This window comes from Protopterus annectens, chromosome 11.part0 (genome assembly GCF_019279795.1).
Source record: "Protopterus annectens isolate FY-2018-M chromosome 11.part0, PAN1.0, whole genome shotgun sequence".
Taxonomy (NCBI): domain Eukaryota; kingdom Metazoa; phylum Chordata; order Ceratodontiformes; family Protopteridae; genus Protopterus; species Protopterus annectens.
In genome coordinates, this window is record NC_056745.1 from 95,458,873 (window position 1) to 95,484,900 (window position 26,028).

Below are 26,028 nucleotides of genomic sequence, written 5' to 3' on the forward strand. Positions count from 1 at the left end.
CACTACAATATTGCTTCGGGTAGTGGCTAATTGGTAAATCAAGCAGTCATTCATCTTGGGCCAGCAGACTACAAAAATTTATATTTGAATGTTGAAGTATTAGTACTTACATCATGAACAGGATATGCCGCTTCATAGACACCGTTTGCTATTAATGTAGTAATACCTAGTAAGAAGAAAAAAGGATAATTTTAACAGAAATGGAAAGGCAGTTCCAGTTATAATGATAACCAACCCTGTATACATATACATTTAATGTTAATTTAAGTAAGGAATGAGTTTGTTATTTATGCTCACAGGTCAAATTCCACACAGGCATACTCATTCAACAAGGAAAGATACAGTTACTTCGTTACTTCCAAAACATTTACTGTTTGAGTTTCCGTTAGCATAAATTGATTTTCTGTCCTGATTTGGATTTCTCATGAGAAACCAAATATGCTAATTCTTTGTAGGATGACATTTCTATAACTAAATAATGCACAAAGCCAAGGACTCATTGTTCATTACTCAAAGACCATTAAAATGAGTTGATTTTCTATTCAAATAGCTAAGGTAAAGCTACTAGGTCTAAAACTAGAAGCAGCAGCAAAATAAATTAATGTTCCCTTTACTTCCTAAAAGTCAGTCCTCTATCTAATGTGCAGGACATAGGGATAATTTACTGGTCACTAACCTACATTCACTTGTTAGCATCAGTCTATTCTTAGACTCAGAAAAGAAAGAATAATGTACAAACACTTTTCCATGGGATACAAAAATGTTCATCACTCAAGCCTCTACTGAAAAGATCTTTACAACAATCATAATAAACTTGTGTTTCAAGCTCTGTTGAAAACATACAAGTTTTTGTAAGATATTTATGCAAACACACTGCCTAAGCCTCTTATTTATGCCTTTATACATGCTATCCATTATCTGTTTATATGTTATTCTCATTCTTGTTTTTGGCTCTGTATATATGCTTATTACTCTTTTATATGTAATTGCGTACACTACTCGATATTATCTTTGGTACCTGTATATGAAAATGTGTACATTTCTCTGTATTAATTGTGGAGATTCTCTTCCTGGGTCTCCACTGAAAAAAGATTTTTGTCCAGTTGGACTTTCTCGATAAACAAATGCAGAATAAATAAAATAAATAAAATAAAATATGATAACTTGAAGGCACTGTCATCTGGAATGTGAGAGACACAATTCATATATGATATATAAAGCAACCAGCAAATGGTCTCAAGAAGCTTGCCACTTTTAACATTAAACAAACACCCACTGACAAATGCAGTGATCTTTAAAAGGCTGCTGAGTACATGGATGAGGCAAGAAATAAGAGTTTTGAATAAGCAGTCGGAAGCATTAAAAAATGTATCAACTAATATCTGGAATATAGTAGTTAATGGTAGCAGGCATATAATTAGTTTATCAATTGAGTAAGTTTATATATTAGGATCATAGGAGGGTACTAAGCTATTGGCCCTAAGGCCTCTACATGTTATACCCTTCTTCTCTTAAGGACCAAGATGTAATGTCTATGTTTGCGTGTGAATCTAAGATAAGCACCAGCTACCTCTGCCTAAGAGGGACACATGTGAAACCCCGGTGTAAATTTACATTTCCCATCAAACTGTCCAGGTTATGCTTAAATAAGAAATCACAATTTCAAAACAACAAACAGGATCAATATAATGGTAACTGCAGTCATGCTTAAAATATCAAATGTAATAAAAAGAAAATATACTGGATTTTGAGAAACTATAAATTAACAAACCACAATTTATTAAATCACAGACCTGTCAGGTGATACCCTGAAGAAGGGTGAGGTACATACAGAAGGAAGCATTGTACTCTATTACTGGTCTGATGAGAGCCGAGTCATTACTACTGTGGAAACCTAACGATCAAAATTAACTCATTCACTCCAATGGAGCTCAGGAAGTTTGCACTATAACTTTAAGTGGGTGGAGCTTAAGCCTTTTGACAGAATCAAATTATGTCCTCACATTACAAACAAATGTTCATATCTCTGGAACCATATGGGGTTATGAAAGAAGTATAAATGACAAAGTCTTCAGCACAAACTATTTTTATAGTGGTAGTATTCTTTAGGTTCCAAGTCTTAAACTGAATTTTATAAGTCACAGTAAACACAGTAACTATTACATTTATAATATTTTGTAAACTTACCATACCTCAGCAGCCACTCAAGTTATACACATACTGTCAGCAATGTTTTATTCATCTAGCTGATAGCTTTCATATTAAGCTAAGGATTTCTGTCTGTTTTACTTGATTGTTGAGATATTTAAAAAAATGTGAAAATGATAGCTATATAAATTAATATCTAAAAAACAATATCAATTTATCTGCACTAGACAGAGGTCAAATATTAATGCATTTGAGTTTGCCATTGTGTAAGCTTTACAATTAAATCTTTTAAAACCTTGTACATAGCATGGCTTTGGAATTATTGATGCAAATATGAACAAGAAATATTTGACAACTAGAGGCGTCAGTAGGAGTTAACTGCAGATGCACCTGGAGGTGTCACTCGGACGTAATGAGTTGCTATCAACTTGCATTCCTAGATCTCTCACCGCTGGGTTTGAACTTAGGGGGATATTATTAATGTTGTAATTAGAAGGGATTTCTCCTTTGCCGAAAGGGATGATAATGCATTTTTTGGGGTTTAGTTTAAGTCTGTGGCTTTGACACCATTCATTTGTCTGTGTAAGCCCATTTTGTAGTACGTTGACATTGTTAGGGTATTCGATGATTGCACCCAGTTCGCAGTCATCAGCAAACTTGGTATGCCGTAGGCCATCTATTTTTGCCTGGACTCCTAAAAAAATAGATACCAAACAGTAGGAAGACTAGCACAGATCCCTGTGGAACACCACTGGTTGGCATCCCCAATTTTGACTGTATGTATTCTGTTTGTCTGCCAGTTGGCAAGCCATCTAGTGATGTAAGGATTAATCCCTGGTTATTAATTTCTCCAAATCTTTTGGGTTTCTAATACAATGATAGGAATGGACCTCATTCCTAAGTCAAAGTATGATTAAAGTTCATGAAATTAGTATTGTTTCAATCTTTGATGTCTGCCAGAAGTGCCCTTCACAGCACCCGCAATGTGCCCAGTAATAACTCCTTCTGCAATTTGTATGGAGTGACATGTATTGGTAACATATCTAAATATGACCGTAGAGTCTTTTTTATGAGACCCGTTTCTCCTACTACCATCGTCTGGGTGAGTTTCTCAATGATGTCTGAGTAAGGGATCGTGTCAAAGGCCTTGGCTAGGCCAAGACAGGTAGTGTGAACTCTTTTGCTTTCATCCAGGACCTTGGTGACATTCTCAAAGAAGTCCACTAGGTTTAGCAGAAAAGATCTGCCCTTAATGAAGTCAAACTGGGTCAGGTCCAGAGTTTGAAGGTAATCTATATCCTCGTTGATAAGATCCATGATGATTCTCTCCATGGCCTTGCAGATAAGGCTGGTTAGGCCTATATGTCTATAGTTCCCAGGATCGGATGAGGGACCACCTTTGTGCAAGGGGATTACGGTTCCCGTTTTCCACTCAGCTGGGACAAAGCCAGTGCTCAGACTGAGACTGAGGACTGTGCTCAGTGGTTCTGCTAACTCCTGTTTTAGACCATTTAATAAGCAGCCTGGGATGTTGTCTGGTCCCATAGAGGGCATGGAGAGTGTGACTATGACCTGTTCTCTGGAGACACTAGGCAGAGGACTGGTGACAGGTATGTTATGGGTTATGATTGGTGGAGATGGGAGGGGGGTGATGTTTTTGCCAAAACCTGTCCACTAGCAGGTTGGTGGCGTTCTCAGGTTCAGTATAAGTGGTACCATCCACAGCTAGTTTGGTACTAAGCTGGGCCTTCCCTTTAGATTTCGGACACAGCTAACAAACGCTTTGTGATTTACCTTAGCTAGGGATGCTAATTTAGTTTTGTAATTAGCTTTAGAGGACTTTACAAGATGTCTAATCTGCTTGTTTGTGCTTTGGAGGGAGTTCTTCCTTTGCTGGGACCGTTCCCTCCTGTTTTTTGACAGCAGTTTCATTCTCTTATTGTATAACGTATTTATGCTGGATGTCCACCAGGGTGGCTTATTTTCTCATGAGGATTTTGATATGATCGGTTCACAGCTGAGTCTATACATGTATATAGGTGTTTATACAGGACATTTGTATACATAGAAGAATAGGAGTCACTGCTGTCAGTGTTGGCAGGAGGTTTGAAACTACTGATGTCATGGGTCAGTAGGCTATAGCTTGCTTTGGAGAATTTTTTTAACCTTTTTGCTACTAAGGGTGAGTCAGGTACAATCATTATTTCGAACAAGATTGATTTATGATCGGACTTTATCAAGGAGGACCCCACACATGGGTGGTGCAGTGATCCCCCAAGTTGGTGAGCACTATGTCAAGGATGTTAGAGCCTCTTGTGGGGGTGCTGACTATCTGCTCTAGAGCATTTATGTTAACAAAAGTCCAGTAACCTTTGGACGAGTGGGTCTGTGCTCATATATGTTACCCAATCAATGGAAGGATAGTTAAAGTCACCCACGACCATGACATGGCTGTACTGAGAGTGGGTCAAGTAGGTCCAGTTAGGTTGTGTGTTTTTTGTGGTTTATGGTGGAGGACTTGTAGTTAAAAATGACGTGGCTGGTGGTCCTTTACTACAGTTAGCTAGAAAAAGTCATACTGTTTAACCAGTCTAGAGGTGTATATCTTTTTAATGAATATGGATCCTCCCTTATTTTTTTTTCATGTTTGTTGTGTGGTCTGAACATGTGGAAGGCATTGTAGCCCTTCAAGGCCGGGGTACTCTCTGAGGCCTTGAACCATATCTCTTTGACTGCGCAGACATCAGCATCCTGCAGGGTGAGAGTGCTTCAAGTGAGTGCAGTTTCAGATTTAGTCTCTTAGCATTAATCAGCATAACCCTGAGTTTGTTTCTGGAGGATATAATTACGTTGAGAATTTTGTTCTTATGACACTGTGGCAAAGCAGAGTGGTCTGTCGACTATATCATCCCAGTGTCAGATACTGGATCCCCCTGGATTGACATCAGAAGCTAAAGCAATTGTTGAAGTAAATAATTTTTGTTTGCATTGCGGCATCATCCTAGCTGAGGGAAGAATGCTGTTCAGGGATAGGGACGTACCTGCCTGGGACACAATCTGAAAGCTCCATCATGTCTCTTTTCATATAGTCCAGTGAGGTACATCTCAAGTCATTCACTCCAACATGGACTATGATAGAGTCATAACAGTACTTGTTGTTGAGAGACTTGACTGCATGTGTGATTTGGTGTATCCTGGCACCAGACAAGCAGCTGACTGTATCCTTTTCCTTGTCAAGCCTAGTGTGTTGAACATCTATCTATGTGTCTCACTATGGAGTCATCTATGACCAAGACATTTGATTTAAATTTGTTTTGCTTTAGAGGCTTATTGGGTGAGACAGTGATGCATGTGTTATTATGTGTAGTGGGTGTTGTTGGGACCATATTGTGTGCAGAAGGTTTGCACTTGGTAGGGCTTTGCTCTTTTGGTATATTTCTAGTTAGTACCTCCGCGTATGTGGATTTATGTATTGCGTGCTTGGTATGTGTGGGAGCTGGAGTGTGGGTACTGAAAACCTGCTTGGTATTTAGTGAGAGAGAGAGAGAAAGAGAGAGAGAGAGACAGAGGAGCACTGATTCCAGATTTATATTTTATTTGCATGTTTTAGGAGTAGTAGGTTGTCCATATACATGCTACGTTGCCACAGGATACCCATGTCAATCAGGCTGGCTGGAGAAATGCTGGGAAATTGACCTTCCCTTATGGTGTATCCTGTAATAAGTGGTGGAGAGTGGGATTGATGGACTAAGACTAGGTTCTGTTATAGAGCTGGTAAAATCAGCTAATCTATGAGAGGTTAAGAGGTAGAAATCTGTGCCAGCACCTCAAACAGTGCAGTAGGGTCGCTCTCTGTGCAGTAGTGTGCAACTCTGTTGTGCACTGAGAAGCAGGGAAGCTTGGGGGTCTTCTCTAGCAGTTATCTAGGGAAAATGTGACATTTTAAGCATTTGCATTTATACACAGTAGTACTAACCCCCGTTGCATGCCGTGCAGCTGCATGCACATGCTATGTTTAAATACCAGCTAAGTAAAACAGTTTTCAAAAAATCCAGCCAACAGGAGAGCCCAAGACTGAGACGTGTTCCAACAATCCCCAACTCAGATGGGTCCTTGACTACACTCTTCTGCCACAAGGGTGCAGGAGGGCCCTCTTAAAGTAAGACGGCTGGCATTAGTGCTCAGAAAATGGCAAACAGTCCAGATTCAGCAAGTCTGAATCTAGCCTATGCTTTAGTTTGTTCAAGTACTGTAAATAGGCAGTGCAGAAAACACAGTCACAAACAATAAAAACTGTTTAAAGTAGGTGGCAAAACAGTTGCAAACAGTTTAAAAGTGAAAAAATATAATTTAGTATAAATAGCATTTTGCAACCATGTTAGCCAAATAGGTGTGTGCTTATTTGTACTCTGTTGCTAAAATCAACAAAAATTATTTCAAAAGGGGCTGCTTTTACGGCAGTGACACACAATACATTAAAGGTATACCATCCAGATGTATCACCTAGTTATGAAAGCATGGATGTGTATCAGTACAGATTTTTAGAAGTCCTTGTACAGTAATGACTATTTGCTTGTATTAATTAAAAGGTATTCAAGTTTCCATTTGTACGGCATGTCTATTTTATAATGGCTCAAGTTGTAATACCAGTTCTTGCAGAATTTTTACCACAAATGATACTAGAAACAAGAAGTTTGGCAAGGTCCTTGTTTATATACTTCCCATTTCAGACAGTTTTTTGTGCTATTGTTTGCCGCACAAACAAATAAATAAATATACATTGGCCATAAGCTATTGAGATTACAGAAACAATCAAAATGTATACTTCAGAAAAAGCAGATAGACTTGAAAAGGTACAGACAGTCATTGCAACTATACATTGCAACATCAGCCAACCTGAACCTAGAATTGTGATCAAAGAAAGTGGAAGAAAACACTGCACTGAGCAAAAAAATAATAAAAAAGTGCAAGTTTTAAGACAAGACATACAACATTTTTCTAAGAGAGATCAGATATTTTGTTCAAAAGAAGACAAAAATATAAATAAAATAAATATAAATATATATTAAACAATAAATAAATAAATCAATATATAATTACATAAAATATTGTCCCAGGTACTTTATCCTCTCATTTACAAATGGGAAACATGGGGAGGCTTAAAAAGGCCTCCCATGGCCATTAGCTTAGCAATCAGCTATGAACCTATGAGCAAAATAACATACAATTTAGATCCACAGCCTTACACTGTGCAAGACATCAAAGGCTCAGTTATAACTGTAAGTCACTGGATATGCTCCTTAACCAGGCATTGTTCCTTCTTAAAACCATTTACTGATGGCTTTGTTGACCACCTAGTGGTGTGGGTGACACTTTTCACAATGAAAGTCATGTTGACCCTGATCATTCTGAATGACAACATTGCCAAAATGTTTCAAAGAACATTTAAAACAGCTGGGATACCTCAAAGATGTGTGCATGTATTGCAACAGCATAACTATTTTTACAGGTAAATTCCTACCTGAGACAAAGCAAATAGGATTATGATCGAGTCTCTGAGATCATAACCAGCATGTCATGTTTTCGAGACATGGATGACCAGAAATTCAAGAGTGAAGCTTAATATCAATATCAAGACAACAAAACTTCCCTGGTAATGACTGGAAAGACCTGCTCAAAATTCTTTGTAGTGCATGGAGCATTACCTGGTCCCATGTCCTACAAACATTAGGGAAAAACAAGGAAAAAATATAGTACCAGTAAGTGTTTTATAGTTCAGAAAGCCAAGAAACACAAACTATTGCCACACAGAGAGTGGCCTTCCAAGAAGACCATCAGGAATCTGGTAAACAATTCATAAAAACTTATAGCAATAAAATCTGAATGAAGAGTTTAAGTCAGTTTAACAGCTTGCTGCTACTTTTCTCTTGTGGCCACCAAACAATGTTAAGCATGAGACTGGTGTTTAACAGCACTAAAGGGTGTTTAACATAGTGCACTTGCATAAGTCCTACTTACCTGTAACAGTAGATGATTGTAGAACACACTGCCTCACTGACAGTACTGCTACCCTTCTCTGGCAGTCTACTAAAGTTTAGAGTCCCTTCCACTGGCTGTTTGTGGGTATGATGGACCAATCACCTGGAAGCACAAGGACTGCCTTACATACTCACAGACAGGACCCTTTCAGTTTTCAAGGTCCAACAGGAAGAGACAATGGAAACAAAAGCTTTGCAAACATCTATTGTTTTAAACAAAACAAAACATACACACACACACACACACACACACACACACACACACACACACACACACACACACACACACACAGCCGGCCTTAGGCATAGGCCAACTAGGCGGCCGCCTAGGGCATCGCTCTAGCAGGGGTGCTTTTCCAGTATTTATTTGGGTAGGTAGATCAGGATGGGGGCACCAGGTGATGTGGTGGGGGTGCTGTGGAGGCCTTTTGTCTAGGGCACCAGTTGACCTAAGGCCACTCCTGCACACACACACACACATACACACACACACACACACACACACACACACACACACACACACACACACACACACACACACACACACACACACAAAAACAATAAAGGTCAAGGAGGAGCACACAGTGACAACACAAACACTGAACTATGTAGATTCAAAAAGGGGAATGGTGGGTGAGTACTGTCAGTAAGGTAGTGTTTTCTATGAACATCTACTGTTACAGGTAACTAGAACTTAAGCAACTGAGCTATGCTCAACAAACATACTGCCCTACTGGCATTCAAATAGATTCCAAAAGCTTACCCAACCTGAGAGGAGGAAAAATAAGATTTCAATATTTCCCTGGGAATGGTCTTAGTGAGGCATGCTCTGGATGTAGAAAAGGCATCCATCTTAAAGCATTTCCTAAAGGTATGGGCAGCAAACCAGAGAGCTGCATCTGGAATACTTCTGGAGACCACTCATTTCTAATAAGCCACTGAAAAGGTACTAGTGGAATGTGCCTTTACCTTGTCTGGATTCACCTTGCCACGGTGGGAGTAACAAATAACACCACCAGAGAACAACCAACATACAGTGGTTTACTTAGAAACATGTTGACCCTTCTTTGTCCCTGTGTTGGAAATAAAAAGCCCTTCAGCCTTCCTGAATGGTTTTGTTCTATCAGAGTATCACCTGAGCTACTGGTGCACATTCACAATATGAAGTATCACTTCTCTCTTACACTTAAGTTTTGGGAAGAACACAAGAAAGATGATTGACTGAGAGAGAATTTTGAGACCACTTTTGGCAGGAGAGGGTTAGTACATAAAACAACCCTGCCCCTGTGGAAAATAAGGTAAAGTTGTCCCATCATGATAGCGTACATTTCCTGAGACTTGCCTTGCAGATGTTACCAATAAGCAAAACAGTTTTCCATGTTAAGAGCTTGAGGTCTGCCTGAAAAGCAGGTTAAAAAGGGGGTAAGGTCAATATTTCTAGAACATAGCTGAGATCCCACGAAAGAGGAATTTCCTTGCCCTCTGTTCCCATGTAGACACCACATAGAAAACCTCATCCATTTATAAACATAAGATTTTCTAGTAGCAGGTTTTTTGGCCTCCTTTAACATCTGCTGCAAGTGAGAACCAAAATTGCCTGGGCCATTAGGTGGTCACCACAATAATTTTTGGCATTTCTTTCTGAATCTTGAAAAGTATCTTGTGAATCAGCAGAATGGGTGGAAATGCAAACAGGAAAATTTCCGCCCAATAGAAAGTGCATGTGTCCTCCAAGCATGGCTACCAGGATGTCTGGAACAGAATTTCTCCAACTGTCTGTTTTGAAAGGAGGCAAACAGATCTATTTGAAGTGTTTCCCACATTTAGACTGCATCCTAGAACACCACTATCTTGAACTGCCATTTGTATGGGTCTGCTCAGGATCTGTTTAATCTGTCTGCCACAACATTTTTCTCTAACAAGATGCATGATGCCTGAAGAGTCAGAGAATGCTGTAAAACCAGCTCCAGGCCATCACTGCCAACCAGCACAAAGGGTAAGACTTTGTACCCCTTGTTTGTTGAAGTAACATATCACTGTGGTGTTGTCTTTAACCATGTTCCTCCAGAAAAATTCCTGAAACATCATCTGGCAGAATAAGACTTTGTCTTCAGAAAGAAAGGCCATTCTTTTCTCAATTGTATGTACTGATTAAGTACCCCAGGAAGATGAGTTTTTGCAAGAGTGCTAGGCAAAACTTCCGAAGGTTTATAGGTGGTGAGGAACTTTCAAGGTGTGAAGCACCACCTATATGTCCTTGATACTGATGTGCTTCCATGCATACTTGGGCCTCCAAGTAGCCTGCACCTGACACAGCTCCCCAAGCAAAGTTGGACTAATCTGGACAAATTCTCACCAGAACAGGTGGGAAGAAGGGAAGGAATTGATACTCAGCTGTGCTGTCCACCACTGTAACTGTCTGAGGAAGTCCAGCACAGACAACTAGGCTTCCAGATAATGTAAGTGCTGGGTCCAATAATTTTGTACAAATAACTGGATTTTCCTCAAGTAGAGACAGGCCATTGATATCATGACAATCATGGATGTCATTAGTCCTTGAATTTTTTGGACTTCTCTTGCCTAGGTGACATTCATTCTGGAAAATTCCTGAAACATTATCTGGTAGGATAGCACCCTGTCTTTGGGAAGAATGGCCATTGTTTTGTCAGTTGTCTGTACTGATTAAGCACACCAGGAAGACGAGTCTTTGGAAGGGTGTCAGGCACAATTTCCAAAGGTTCAACATGAACCCTAATTGATAGAGTAAGGTTGAGACCTTTTCTAACAATTCCAAACACCTGGGTACAGACTCTGCATAGATCAGCAAGTCATCCAACTAACAAAAAATGTTGATTGTCAAGAGTCCAGTGGTGCGCTACTTCCGGACCAAGGCATTTGGTCAACACTCACGGTGCAGTGAACAGCCCAAAAGGCAATGCATAGAACTGATAGCCCAAATCAGACACAGCAAGTCTCAGACATCTCCTGAAGTGATGACCAATGGTGATATGCTAATGTACATCCTTCAAGTCACGGTCACCATAAAGCAGTGGTTGAGAAGAACAGGAAGCACTGTCTTCAGGGTGATCATCTTGAAATTAGGGACCTTGATAAAAGTATTCAGAAAGGACAAGTCCAACACCAGTCTTCATGACAGCTCTTTTCTGGGGATCAATACAATGCTGGAGTAGAAATATTTCATTCTGTCTGAAGGAGGGACAAGAGATATAACCCCTGAGTCTGGCATGTGTTGAAATATAGCAGGAATAATGAAGTTTGGTCCAGCGGGTGAGCGGGAACTCCCTCCCCCAAAATGGAAGTGGATGTTCCTTCCACTGCCACCTGTAACCTCGGCCCATGATGTTAAGCACCCATTTTTTGGAAATCACTTATAACTAGGCCGCCTTGCTGAGAGCTAATTTTCACTTGAGGTGAACCTGGGAATGACTGGTGCTAGCTCATGGAGATAGGTTGGAAGGCAGTTTATCCTTTTTGGGAAAAAAACCCTCTTTTGTTAGATTTTGAGGAGTTGTTTTCCTGCTACTTTCATTTGCTACCTTGGCTTTTGTTCAAATGGAGCTTCTGTTTGTTTAGCCACTGAAAACTATCCTGCTTATTCTTGAGAAACTAGTGACTGTGGAACATTTTAGACAACCTTTGCATGAGTTTACCCCTGTCATCCCAGTGTTTTAGGATCTACCAAACACATGATCAGAATCGAGTGGAGCATTCATCATCTCATTTTATTCTCATCAAAAAGTTTTAAAAAACAGAAAAATCTCTGCAGGTTGCTAAATGTCACCCACTATTAATACTATGAATACGAAATAAAACAAACTTGCTAGACCATCAGGGACAACGATTTATTAAAACTTGTTTAAAAACAAAAGGATAAGTGGTTTCTGCCCTTTGGCCTTCTTCAGATGCATAGAAACAATAAAAAAAAACATTTTCTTATTACCCTTAGCAACAGCCAATCAGAAACCACCCAAAGGGCCACCACCTTATTAAAGTCAATCTTCCATCAAGCTTAAAAGCTTCCTGGTAAACAACCAATAATAAGATGATTTATTATTGATTGTTTACTAATAATTAGTTTTAGTTGTTTTAATAAATCGTTATCCATTGTGGTCTAGCCAGTTTGTTTTATTTTGTATTCATCAAAACGTTTTGGTTGTGCAACCAAGCATACCTCCTTACTACTCCTGATGCCTCTGCATTTCTCTAAAAAAAAGTATTAGTTCCCTCCAAGGCATTTCTAAATGTATGTTTCGACAGTTCAGAAACATTTGAAACAATCTCTTTCGCATAGTCTTTCTGTTCAGGTAACAATGTAGTGAACGTGTTTAAACTATACATACAACTCAACACGACCTTCCACATAAAACACTGGCAATTAAGCACTTTAAAAGCTACCATGCTGGACTGCAACATCTTCTTTCCCTGAGATTCTACCCACTTGCCTAGTTTATCTTTAGCGACTAAGTCTGAAGAATACATGGTCTTTTTATTGGAAAAGGTCACTGGGGACACAGATCCAGGGTCCACAAACAAGAAGTCTTGCAGGCCAGGCATGGCAAAGCACACCACTTAATTAAGCACCTTTTAGACAGAGACTCATTCAGCAGTGTAGAATTGCAAGTTTCATAAAACATCCTCCAATGCTGGGATCAATGGAGGAATGGTTGCCACATCTGGTGCTTTATCCTCCCAAAGATCATATACCCTGCTGATCTTGGGGGTAGCCAGTGATTGCTCCCAAGTGAATACATCCTTAATTCTAGCCAGAATTTGGGAAATGGAAAACCATGTTTGGATTTCTGAACAAGTTTGTCCACAGAGGAAATTGACTGGTCAGACTCTGACCCTTCTGAATTCTTAGACTCAGGATCCCATTCAATCTCAGGATACTTAAGTGGTTGAACAGGGGTGGGAGTTTAGGTGTTTCTCATAACCTGTGTTTGCACCCCATAATCAATGGTCTGAAGAATTGATCTAGCCATAACCATCAGCTCAGGTGAAAACACATTCAGACACTGCTGCCCTGCAACATGGTGATTCTTCTGTCACTTGTTTGCATGCATTACACTAGTGGGAGAATCCCTGGGGGGAGATATAGCAACACTGGCAACATATTCTGTACCTCTGACTTTTCCCTGCACCTAAAGAGTTTGGTTCTCCCATACCTGAAATAAACAGTACAGTACCAGAGGATGCAAAGTTGCGATACATGTACCAAAGGGATCTGGAGGCAAAAGAAGGTGAATAGTCCAATAGCCTGCCCAAGGCTACTATAGAGTCCCACGTCATACAATGAGGCATATTTCTTGATTTATGAGCCAAACAATTGGTATAACAGATGTTTGGATAAACCCAATAATAAATCAAATAATCTAAGAAAGATATATGTGGTTATGACTTATGATTTATTGACAGAAGAAGTTAAACAAATTATCCAGTTTTGCTAGACTTCTTTATTTAAATACAGAGATCTTGTGGATATTTTTGATAAGAGTCCGAATTTTTCATATAGAAGAGGTAAAAATATAAAGAATATGCTGGTTCATGCTAGACTTTCTAGGCCTAACATGACTTTAAGTAATAATCCTAGCCTTGTGGGGACCCACCCCTGTGGTAGACGTATAACATGTCAATATGTTAGTAAAAAATTTAGGTATATGAATGGTTTACCTTTTCAATCTAATGCCATGTTTTCATGTAATACAGAAAACATTGTGTATGCACTTAAATGTCCATGTGGGATGTTCTACATAGGTGAAAGTAAGAGCGCCTTTAAGACTAGGATTCAGGAACATGTTAGGGATATTAAAAATGGGAAATTAGAGAGTCCTCTTGCAATGCATTAAAAAAAAATCATAGGAGTAATCCACATGGATTGTTAGGTACAATATTAGAACATATTCCTATTAATGAGTATGGTACTAATTTGAAGAAAAAACTTTTGTCTAAGAAACACTTTTATATTAAAATATGGTACATTAGCCCCTGGTGGCATTAATGCAGAATGCAAATGGAGAGTTCTTAGTTAAGCTTGTTATGTGTTTTAAATTGCTTAATTGTTTAATTGATCAATTAATTTTATTACATAAATGTGTATTGCAATTCTGGTTTGTATTCTCCTTGAAAGGCTATTGCCGAGGCGCTAGAGGTTTGATTAAATTCTGAAGTGGTGGATCCTGGTCTTTTGGTCATTTATCTACATATTATTTTCTGCTTTATTTGTTGTTTTTGGATTTTTCTTGATTTACTTTTATATTTTTTAGATCCACAAGGAGCAGATGGTGTGTGGGGGGACCACATCTGAGTCCTTCAAGTCAAGGAACAAAAAAAAAAATAGCCTGATCAATAGAAATAATAGCTGGACAGTCAGCCCAGTAAACAATAACCAAATCCCACTATTGTCCTTCTAAATAGTAATCTGAAGTCTATTTCTGCAGGGCTACTGTTCTTAACCCAGCACTGAATAAAATCACAACAATTTCAGGAAAACCATTCAAAGTATAAAATACATGCTAAAAGTCCCCTATTATTTCATTAAATACTAAAAAAATAAATAAATTATTAGAAATAGGATAAAACAATTTTAGACAAGAAATAAAGTATAAACATACGAAAAAAATCTTGTCAGAAATGTTTAGCATACAAAATGGAATCAAAATTGTGATTTAAATAAAAAAAAAATTAAAATGCTGTAATCCTGCTCATCTGGAATCCTGATAATCAGAAAAAAACAGCCACAGCAGCAGAATACACTATTCAATTACTGATAGAAAAAGCAAAGGGAAGAAATAAAACCCCAGTAGGGTTTCTTATTGGGGTTTAGCAGCTGAAGAGATCCAGGATAAGGAGCAGTCTTCCAAGAGATCTTTCTCTTACTATGACACTAGGAAACTGAATGAGTCCTGTCTGTTGGTCTGTAAGGAGGTCCCTGTACTGACAGATTATTGGTCCATCACACCCACAGATGGGCAGTGGGAAAGATTCTGAACTTTAGTAGACTGCCAGAGAAGGGAAGCAGAGCACTACTGCCTGAATGTCAGTAAAGTAGTGTATATGTTGAATATCCTTTCTGACATCAGAAAGGTGCTTAACAAGCCTGTCGTTTCATCAATTTCAGAGCATAATCGTGGTGTTCCATGCATTAATGTATCAGTGCAGAGCTGTGAATGATTATACACATGCACATTTTGTTTAAAACATTTTAATGTACTGCCTACAACAAAAAGTGCTTAGCTCTATAAAGAATAGTTATTGGAATGCATTATTTCAAGTAAAACTTTTTTCAGTTTAAAAATGTTGCACATGAACTGCTGAAACATTATTTAAAAGCAACATTTAAGTAAACATACCTAAAAGCTGTGAAAAGTGGTAATGTGTAGAGTTAATTATGCACTTTAGGGAGACTAAAAGTAAAGTTAAAATATTTCTGTTTGCAGACCATTGATGTAAATAAAATGAGAAGTTATGTACCTACCATAACGTTCCATGTTAGTTGTCTTCTCTCGCCTTCTTTCTTGCTGGATGGGTTCAGAGCCGAACCTCGGCTCCGACTCGGCCTATACTAAAGCTAGAGAGCTAATTTTACCGGCTCGAGGCAACCCTATATCCCATGATGCTAGGCAGTAACTAACCAGATCTCGTTTGGTAGCTAAGAAACCATAGCCAATTCAGTCTCCCCTCTGAGGTGGAGGAGGAGAAAGAAGAACTCCCCAAATATCACTACCTGAAGCTGTATCTACCCCAGGACCAACTCTCTGAGCTAGGAATAGTGCAAGATAAGGTCCCCTGTAAGAAGGGGAAAAACCTCTCGGTCTGTCCAGGCTAGGGGGATGGTGGGTGGGACGCAAGAAAGAAGGAGAGAGAAGACAACTAACATGGAACGTTATGGTAGGTACATAACTTCTCAATGTTAAGTTGTCAATCTCGCCTTCATTCTTGCTGGATGGGACTGCGTCCCTAGCACCTTCATCCTGGGTGGCTCATTGGAACAGACTCTTGAGAACGGTGAAACCAAAATTTGCCCTGTTTCTGGAGGCCATGTCCAATTTGTAATGTGTAACGAAAGTATGAGGAAGAGGCCCATGTGGCAGCCGCACAGATAGTGTCTATTGGTAATCTAGCTTGAAAAGCTGTACATGTAGCCAACGCTCTGGTTGAATGGGCTCTTGGCCTAGAAGGCAATTCTTTACCTCTGAGTTGATAAATACAGGTAATCACAGAAGACAGCCACCTAAACAGGGTTACTTTAGATACCGGAAGACCCTTTTTATTCTCAGCATAAGATAAAAAGAGTTGATCAGATTTCCTGAATTGTTTAGTTCTGTCCAGATAGAAGCAGAGCTGACGATGAACATCCAGACAATGTAGTTTTTGCTCCGCCCTGTTTGAATAATTAGGAAAGAAAACTGGAAGATCAATAGATTGATTTAAATTTGTCTGAGAAGCCACCTTGGGTAAAAAAGACGGGTTAGTTCTTAGAGAAACCCTGTCTTTGTGGAACACTAAATAAGGAAGGCAAATGCAGAGGGCATGAAGTTCAGATACTCTCCTAGCAGACGTAATGGTGACTAGGAATAGTGTCTTCCAGGAAAGTAACTTCAAGGAACAGGAGGCTGCAGGTTCAAAGGGAGGGAGAATCAAGGATGCTAAAACTAAGTTTAAATCCCACTGTGGTGGGGGGGTCTTTGATCGGAGGCCTGAGTAAAAAGATACCTCTGAGGAATGCCTTGCAAAGCTTATGGGACATGATGTTGGAGTCTGACAAGCCTATGTGAAAACTTGAGATGGCTGCTAGCTGAACTTTTACTGTGGAGGAAGAAGATCCTGAGTGAAAGATTTCGGCTAGGAAATCCAAGACCGAGTGTATTGGAGCAGTGAATGGATCTATGTTCCTAGCCTTTGCCCAAAAGGAAAAGCATTGCCATTTACTAGCATAGATCCTTCTGGTGGAAGACTTAAGGGAAGCTACGATAATATCGCGGACAGAATTTGAAATCATTGGAAGCCTGGCTAGGGACGGAAGTGGAGCAACAAAGCTGTGAGGTTGTGAGATTGGAGGGATTGGTGCAGCTGCCCTGATTGATGGGCCAAAAGATCTGGCATTGGATCCAGATGTCAAGGCTGCTCCAAAAGATAGCGATGCAGGAAAGGGAACCATATCTGTCGAGGCCAATAAGGGGCAATGAGGATCATCTTGGCCCTCAAGGCAGTAGCTTTCTGAATTGTTTGTGTGATTAACGGAAAGGGGAGAAAGGCGTAAAGAAGTCCCCGAGGCCAATCGTGGACTACAGCGTCTCTGGGGGGATGGCCTAGAAGGGGGAAGAGAGTGAAGAAGTCGAGGCACTTGCTGTTTTGTGGTGTTGCAAAAAGATCGCAGCAAGGAAACCCCCACTTCCGAAATATTTTGTCTGTCATCGATTGCTTGAGAGACCACTCATGAGGCATGAGAACAGCTCTGCTCAGCCTGTCCGCTATGACGTTGGACTTCCCGGGGATGTGCGTTGCTATCAGAAACCGCTGAGAAGAGATCGCCCATTGCCAGAGTCTGAGTGCTTCTCGACACAGGGGATATGACCTGGTTCCGCCCTGCTTGTTGATATACCATACTACGGACATATTGTCCGTCTGAATTGCAATCGTCCCCAGGGGAAGAGAGTCTTGAAGGGCTTGCAACGTCAAAAGCACTGCTCTCGTCTCCAGGACGTTTATGTGCAAGTGGCATTCGAAGGGTTGCCATGTGTCATGGACTGTCCTGCCCTGAAAATGCCCCCCCCCCCCCACCCAATCAGGGATGAGTCCGTTGTGAATGTGGTGACCGGGGGGGGAGGAGTAAAAGGTCTGCCTTGATGGACTTGAGGGGAGACCATACACCAAGATAGATGTTTTCTGCAAGATAGAGTTATTAGGATCTTGTGTGTCATAGGGAGCTGTTGGAAGGACCACTGGGAGAAAAGCATCCATTGAAGAAGCTGCATGTAAAAGCGGGCAAGGGGAAGAAGCATGATGGCTGCCGCCATGAGATCTAATACCTTCAGAACATACCTGGCCCGGACTTTGTTGTTCTGAAGAAGGACGTGAACATGACTTTGAATATCTAAGACCCTCTGCTCTGTTAACTTTGCTGAGAGCTGAACGGTGTCCAAGGTGGCGCCTATGAAGGTAATAGACTGACAAGGCGACAAGACAGACTTTTCGAAATTTAGAGAGATACCTAGTTCTTTGCAAATGTGGATGGCTAGAAGAAGTTGACACCTGGTGGTGGCAGTGAGGAGCCAGTAGTCTAGATATGGAAACACCTGGAATCCTTGACGTCTCAGGTGAGCCGTAACCACTGCCATACATTTGGTGAACACTCGGGGAGCTGTAGTGAGACCAAAGGGCAGGGCTCTGAACTGGTAGTGACTGGCTCCCAGCCTGAAGCAGAGAAACCTTCTGGAGCACCTGTGCATTTTGATGTGATAGTACGCATCCTGAAGGTCCACTGAGCACATCCAATTTTCCTTGCCCAGAAGGGGTAAAATGGACTGTAGCGTGACCATCCGGAACCTCGTTCTTTTTACAAACTTGTTTAGATTGCTGAGATCCAATATTGGCCTCCAGTCCCCTGTTTTTTTTGGTACCAAAAAGAACTTTGAGTTGACTCCGGATCCTAGCTGGTCTGCTGGGACTGGCTGGATGGCTCTCTTTTTTAGCAGCTTTGATATTTCTAGTGCTGCTTGTTCCCTTAGACTGGGTGGAACGTCTGGAAGAGACCCCATTTGAATCATTGGGGTTTGGATAAAGGGGATTTTGTAACCCTCAGATATGATCGACTGCACCCATTTGTCTTGAGTGAGGGAGAGCCAAGCTTGGGGGTACAGTGCTAATCTTCCCCCGACTGCCTCCGAAGGTGGACAGTTGGGCAATACCTCAGGGATGCTGGAAGGGTTTGTCAGAGAGGGTTTCTCTGCTACCCTGGTTCTGCGGACCCCCTCCGCCTCTTGGACGGCGTCTGTTGTTGTTGTTCCTCCCTCTGCCTCTAGGGGTGAACTGACCTCTTGCGTCAGGCGTGACTCCTTGTGATTTACGGAACCACATTTTTCCACCCTTCTGACCCTTAGGATATGGTCTAGATGGGGTAGAAAAACAGACTCCTACGGCAGAAAGAGTCTTGCCATCTTGTTCGCATCTGGTCAAAGTATCTTTCACTTGAGGTTCAAACAACGCTGAACCATCAAAGGGGGAGTTAGTGAAAGACGCCTTGAAGGGGTCTGCGAAGTTACAAAGCCACATCCAAGCATGATGCCTCAAAGCCACACCTGTGCCTGTGGCCCTACTCGCTCCATCGGCTGCATATGAAATAAGCCGCATGGAGGAGTTGACAATGGAATTCAGGGTTCCTAGCTGTGAGTTAATTTTTTCCTGAGACCCAGCAGCTGATGGATCCTGTAGGACCTCACCCAGTTCTTTAAGAATGTCTCTTTGAAGATGGGTGAAGTGGCATAAGTAGTTCAGCGACTGCATGGCAAAGGTCGCTGACGAGAACATCCACTTACTGTACCTATCCATTGTCCTAGATTCCTTGTTAGGTGGATGGATAGGTACTGAAGGATTAGCCAGTTCCTTCTTAGTGGCTGCCGCCACCACCATGGCATCAACTGGGACACCTTTGGATAAAAATTGCTTATCAGAAGGGGCTGTTATAAATTTAGAAGGCCTCCGTGGGGTGAGTTCCAACGAGTCAGGGGCCGTCCATGCCTTCCGTGCCACCACTTCCATAAGGGGGTCGAAGGGCGGAGACACCCAGGAGGTGGAGGGTCGAGAACCAAAAGCCTCCAGGTAAACCGACTCATCCTCGGAAGGATTAAGGGAAGACCAGTTCCCCCTCTGTTTAGGGATTTCAAGGATGTCAGAGAAGGAGACATCCTCAGAGGCGGACCTTGGGGATCCTTTCGACTCATCCAAGTCGGTATCAGATGTGACGGACTCAGGGGAGTCTACATGCTTCCTCTTACATGTCCTCTTACGCGGGGGTTCACCTGACGGATCAGGGGAAACCTCGGAAGATGAGGATATTCCCAATGGGGAAACCTGAGGTGTTGGATCTCGATGGCCGGGGGCGAGAGAGTGGGAAGAGACATCAGCAGGCACTAGAGTGGGAGGAGCTGATGGAGCTGACCGTAAAGCAGGCACCGGGGCCAATACGCTCCTCATGACCTCGAAGGCACCCCTGTCAGGCAGGCTAGACAGCTCCCGCTCCGAAGAGCTAGGAACCCCAGCCGGCACCGACAGGGACGGCTCTGAAGCCGATGTCGGGGCCGAACTCACCAACGCCGATGCTCCGAGAGGGAGAACGGGGTCGGATAAGGGTCCAATGCCACTCACCCCCTCGGAGCCGGCGAGAGAGTCCAAGCGCCCAGATCCCTCCAAGGATGGCACCATGGACGAGATCGGAGCAGACGACGGAGCCAAAGGGGGAGGTATAGGCTCCGACGTCAAAACGGTCACGGCTCCGAGGAGCTCCGGCTCCGAACACTGGGGTAGAGTCGAAGGAGGAATAGAATGTTGTATGGACGTAGCCACTGTCTGATGAGACGGGCTGTGAAGCATTTGGGCCAGTGCCTGAGACTTTAATAGTCTACTTACCACCCTCTCAAGGTCATGATCGGAAAGCCTGGAAGACCGAGTGGAATGGCTCCGATGGCTCCGCTACGAGAGTAACGGTGACCTTGGAGCTGAATGTATAGACTCCAGAGATGGAGATCTGGACCTCTTGCATGTGGAGGGCATCAGGGTTGATGGAGCCGATGGAGCCATAGACACGTCGGCTCCAGCCGGAGCCAACTTAGAAGACAGAGTCTTAGAGGTATCGGCTCCGGCTGGAGCCGATGCAGGTAGCTGTGATACAGAGGAATCGGCTCCAGCCAGAGCTGATAATGTTACAGAAGATGAGCCACCATCCGAAGGCTTAGAGCTTGGAGCCGACGGTTTAGGTGGTTTCAAAGACTTCCCCGGCACAGACTTAGCCGGGGAACCTTCAGGCTTTAATAAACCCCTTAGTATCAATTTATTCCTGCGCTCCTGCAGGACTCTTGGGCTGAATGCATGGCACACTGAGCAAGAGTCCTGCAGGTGCAGGGGTCCCAGGCAATAAACACAAGAAGTGTGACCGTCTGTCAGAGACATCTTCTGACAGCACGAGTCACACGTCTTGAAGCCTGAGACCTTTGTCTCCTTCAACATATTGTAGTCGAAAGGAAAAACAACAAAAATAGAAGAAAACACACACACACACACACACACACACACACACACACACACACACACACACACACACACACACACACTCCAATAAACAGGGATACAGGGATACTGAGGGAACACACACACAGCTAAGAATCCCTGTGAGGGAATTAAGAGTAAAACGGAAGGGCCTAAGGCCTAACCTAGGGTGTGGGAGTATGACAGGGATAAGGGATAAAAAATAGGGACTAAACTTTAAAAATAATCAGAAACTAGCCTATAAAAGATTAAATAGTATACTAGGGGGAAAAACTAAGGAGAAGACTAAGATTTTAGTGAAAAAATAGTCACTAACCTGTGAGCCGGTAAAAAGAGCAACCTCGCTAGCGTAAGCGGCAAACAAGATCTGGGTAGTTACCGCCTAGCATCATGGGATATAGGGTTGCCTCGAGCCGGTAAAATTAGCTCTCGAGCTTTAGTATAGGCCGAGTCGGAGCCGAGGTTCAGCTCCGTACCCATCCAGCAAGAATGAAGGCGAGATTGACAACTTAACATTGAAGAGCAATGCACATTAATGCAAAAATACATTTCTATCTTACAGGGTGAGTACAGAGTGATATAATAGTTAAACCAACCAGCATATGCCCTGAAAAACCATGTTGTCTTACTTAATTTTAAGGCTGCCTTCAAAATCAGATTCCGTACTCTGACATGACTGCCATGACTGTTGTTGATTTGCCATCAATCTGTAGGCCAGGCACTTTAATGCAGATGGTTAATGGCAACTTACTACAACCTCTGGAGGCTGCTAAGAGATTGCACTAAGAAAACGAGGAAATAAGATCAGGAATGTGTTAAATGAATAGTTCAAAAGCCTTATTATAAAATGCGTGGCCATGATCTGAAAAATGCCCGTGTTCTACTAGGGCATCCTGAAATGATCTTAAAATTTATTCTAAACTTTAAAAGTTTCAATTTTTGTGATGCTTCAGGCAGTCAGATAGTAAGGTGTCTCCTTTTGTTAAATAAGCTACAAACTTTATACTTAAGCATGAGTCAAAATCAGGTGAAAAATTTGCTTCTAGTTTCATAAATAAGGCATTATGCTTCAGTGATGCCAAAAAAATGTTTCTAGCTACATATTCACCAAGCCAGTAAAAGCATAATTAAAAGGAAAAGTGCACAATTTGGCTACTAATACACAGATGCTGAACTTCGTACTGGAATAAATTACAGAAGGAAAGCTTACCCATGCCGTATTTGGCCTTGCTACAGGATGTGCGCTTTAAAATTTCATACACCTGCAAAGGTAATTAGAACGGCATATCATAAGCATAAGGAAACTATTAATGTAGAATAGTACATTAATAGAAAACACATTCATTTTCACATATTATTTCTGTTAAAATTAAAAAGACACCTATACAATTACCATTGTAATTTTCATTTAAAATGACAAAATTAGGAGGTAACATCCACAAAATTAACCTTTTCATTTGCATTTAACCTTTCATTTAGAAATAAGAAATAGCCTGACTAGCCAGCATTTACAAAGCAATAGTGTTGTACAGTATAATTTAGTACTGGTACCCATTTTTGTGCTTGTTTCCTGACACCTAAATCACATACAAACTAACATTAAGCAAGGCATATGTATTTATGTAGTAAATTAAAATGGCGTTTTGAATCATATCATGGCATGCATTTTACAAGCATGGTTAAATGACTGCTGTTATGTCTGGACTGAATACTAACTATGTGACAGCAGCAGGCTGTAATCACATCAGGGCACGGGGATGCTAAAAAATCATATAACATGATTTTGACCAATGGAAACATTGCTGATGCCTAAACTTTGACTATATCTCTCAATCTCTTACAGCAAGAAATCTGGACAAAGCCTAGAATGAGGGGGGCGGGGGGGGGGCAAAAGTCCAAAAATAGGGACATATTTTAAATACTGTTCTCATAAACTTAGAAAGATGCTAGAGTAATAGGATTTGTGTTAGCATGCATTTTTGTGAAGGATATGAAATCTGGACTACCACAACACAGCACAAACCACAGGACACATAGCGCACCTCCACAGTGTGCCCCTCAACCTAAGGCCCTAAGGCTAAACACCTTGTCCAATACACTAATTATAAGTGACTCAATAGTGAGGCACACAGATGTCCCACTCACTAGGTTGAATAAGGAGAAGGTAACAGTCAGCACAACACATCCAACACATAATACAAGCACTCAGGTCACTCCACAACAAATACAAGTATGACTCTGTCACTGTCCATGTGGGTGTAAATGACCTGCGATGCACCTCCCTGGACTATATGAAAAGAGACATAGTGGAGCTCTTGGATTTTGTGGCCCAGGCAGGTATGACCCTAGCCCTGAGCAGTATCCTGCCTTCACCCAGAATGATACTGCAGTACAAACAAAAAATGACTGATGTCAACAACTGGCTATGTTTCTGGTGTAATTCTAAGGGGATCCAGTATCTGTCTACTTGGGATGGCATGACTGACAGACCTCGATGCTTTGCCAGAGATGGCCTGCATCTGTCACCCCTGGGTTTCCCGGGTACTGGTTAAGGCTCTTGTCATTCCTATAGTACCTTGTTAGGCGGTGCTCCAAAGACAAAAGTACCAGCATAACAGCTATAAATAAATGCAATCTGATGGTCATACTGCTCAATGCTAGAAGTCTAAATGTCAAGATGCACTTGCTCGAAGCACTCCTTAAAATGGAGAACATCAACATTTGTGCTGTAACAGAGACCTAGTTTAAAGTGTCAGAAAACACCCCTGCGCTACCAGGCTATAACTCATTTAACACCTTTCGGCCCCGAAAAACATGGACCGAAGCTCCAAAGGTGGTGGTGTCTCCATATTCATAAAGGATATGCACACCTCCAGACTAGTAGCCCAGCATAAAACACCTGAGATACTTCAGGTACAAATAACATTGGGTAAGATGGCAATCCAGGTCAAAGCCTGCTATAGGTCCCCAACCATGTCCCTAGACTCTCACTCCACATTCCTAAGCACCCTGGAATCTGTCAAGGTTCAACCCAACACTCTCATACTAGGAGACTTAAACTACTCCTCCATCAACTGGGAAAACTACTCAAGCACTAATACACTGGCCCAATGCTTCCTGGAATTCATCAATCCCAATGCCATGGACCAGCTCATTCTGATCCCTACTAGAGGAAGCAACATCCTTGACCTGGTTATTACTAACATGGGTGACTGTTGCTCTACTCCCTGGTCAGATCTGACCATAAACTAATCACCATGGAAATTCACATCTCACCCACACCCCCCGCAAAAGTAACCACCTTGAAAAACTTCTCCAAAGCTGACTCTGGGCTCCTAAAAACAGAGGTGGCTAACTTCATGGCACCCATGCCATTGGAAAATAGTTGCATGAATGCCGAATCATACATCAGTACACTGTACAAACATGTACATAAATGCATGGAACTAGCCACACCCAACAGAACCAAGACGCTCTCCTGCAAAAAAGGAAGCCAATCTGGTGGCCCTCTGCCATTAATAAACTCTACAACATAAGGAAGAAACTGTTGCAGAAAAATGTGAAGTCCCATGACCGGAAAAACTCCCTTATTAGCCTCAACAAAAAGTTGAGATCCCTCATCAGATCCTCCAAAGCTAACTATGAAGGCAGAATTACGGCAGACACTAAAAACAACCACAAAGCCTTCTATAGTTATATTAAGAACCTCCACGGAAATAACCATATTTGCTCTGAGTTACTGCACAATGGTACCTCCTATACTGAGCCAATAGATATTGCCAACATACTGACCAACAGATTCAGTGCCAACTTTACCCCCCCCCCCCAGGACTAATCACAATACCAGAAGAATGCCAAGCACCCAGCATTACTGCAGCACAGGTTAAAGCTGCATTGTCCAAAGCCAAGAATACAGCTTCCATGGGACCTGATAATTTCCCTGGCTGTGTTCTACATGAACTACAAAGCGAACTGGCACCACATCTGTGTGCCCTGTTCAGTAACAGGCTTTGTCCCTACCAAATGGCGCACTGTTCCAGTTATCCCTCTACATATAGGGGGAGCAGCTACAGACCCTGGGAATTATCACTCTATTATCCTGATGAGTCTGATACGTAAAGCTATGGAGCACATCATCATGGACCTGATTAACAAAGATATAGGAAATCTCCAAACTCTAGACCCTAGACTAATTTGGCTTTGTGAAAGGGAGATCATGTCTGCTCAACCTGGCTGACTTCTTTGAGTCAGTCACCAGGGCTGTGGATGAAGGTAAGGCAGTGCATACAGCCTACCTCAATCTGGCCAAGGCCTTTGATATCATTCCTCACTCAGGAATTATTGATAAACTCACCAAACTAGGCATCAGCCCCTATATCACTAGGTGGGTTGCAAATTGGCTCACAGATAGAACACACAGTGTGAAAGTAGCAGACTCCAAGTCAGACTGCTGACCAGTCAAGAGTGGAGTCCCACAGGGATCGGTCCTGGGTCCTCTCCTGTTCGGAATCTACTTCTCAGAAGTCCAAGCTGACACAAAGGAACTCTGACTGACCAAGTT

The 26,028-nt window shown here is 41.8% G+C and overlaps 1 protein-coding gene across 1 annotated transcript in view; it reads right to left on the reverse strand.

Annotated features, from left to right (window-relative positions):
* Positions 1 to 26,028, reverse strand: part of LOC122815187 (anoctamin-2-like) — a 2,140,961-nt gene that overhangs the window by 1,095,899 nt on the left and 1,019,034 nt on the right. Inside the window, exons 7-8 of the mRNA XM_044087470.1 lie at positions 22,678 to 22,729; positions 111 to 166 (exon numbers count right to left, since the gene is read on the reverse strand). Coding sequence (XP_043943405.1) covers positions 111 to 166; positions 22,678 to 22,729 — 108 coding nt within the window. The remainder of the gene's footprint in view (positions 1 to 110; positions 167 to 22,677; positions 22,730 to 26,028) is intronic.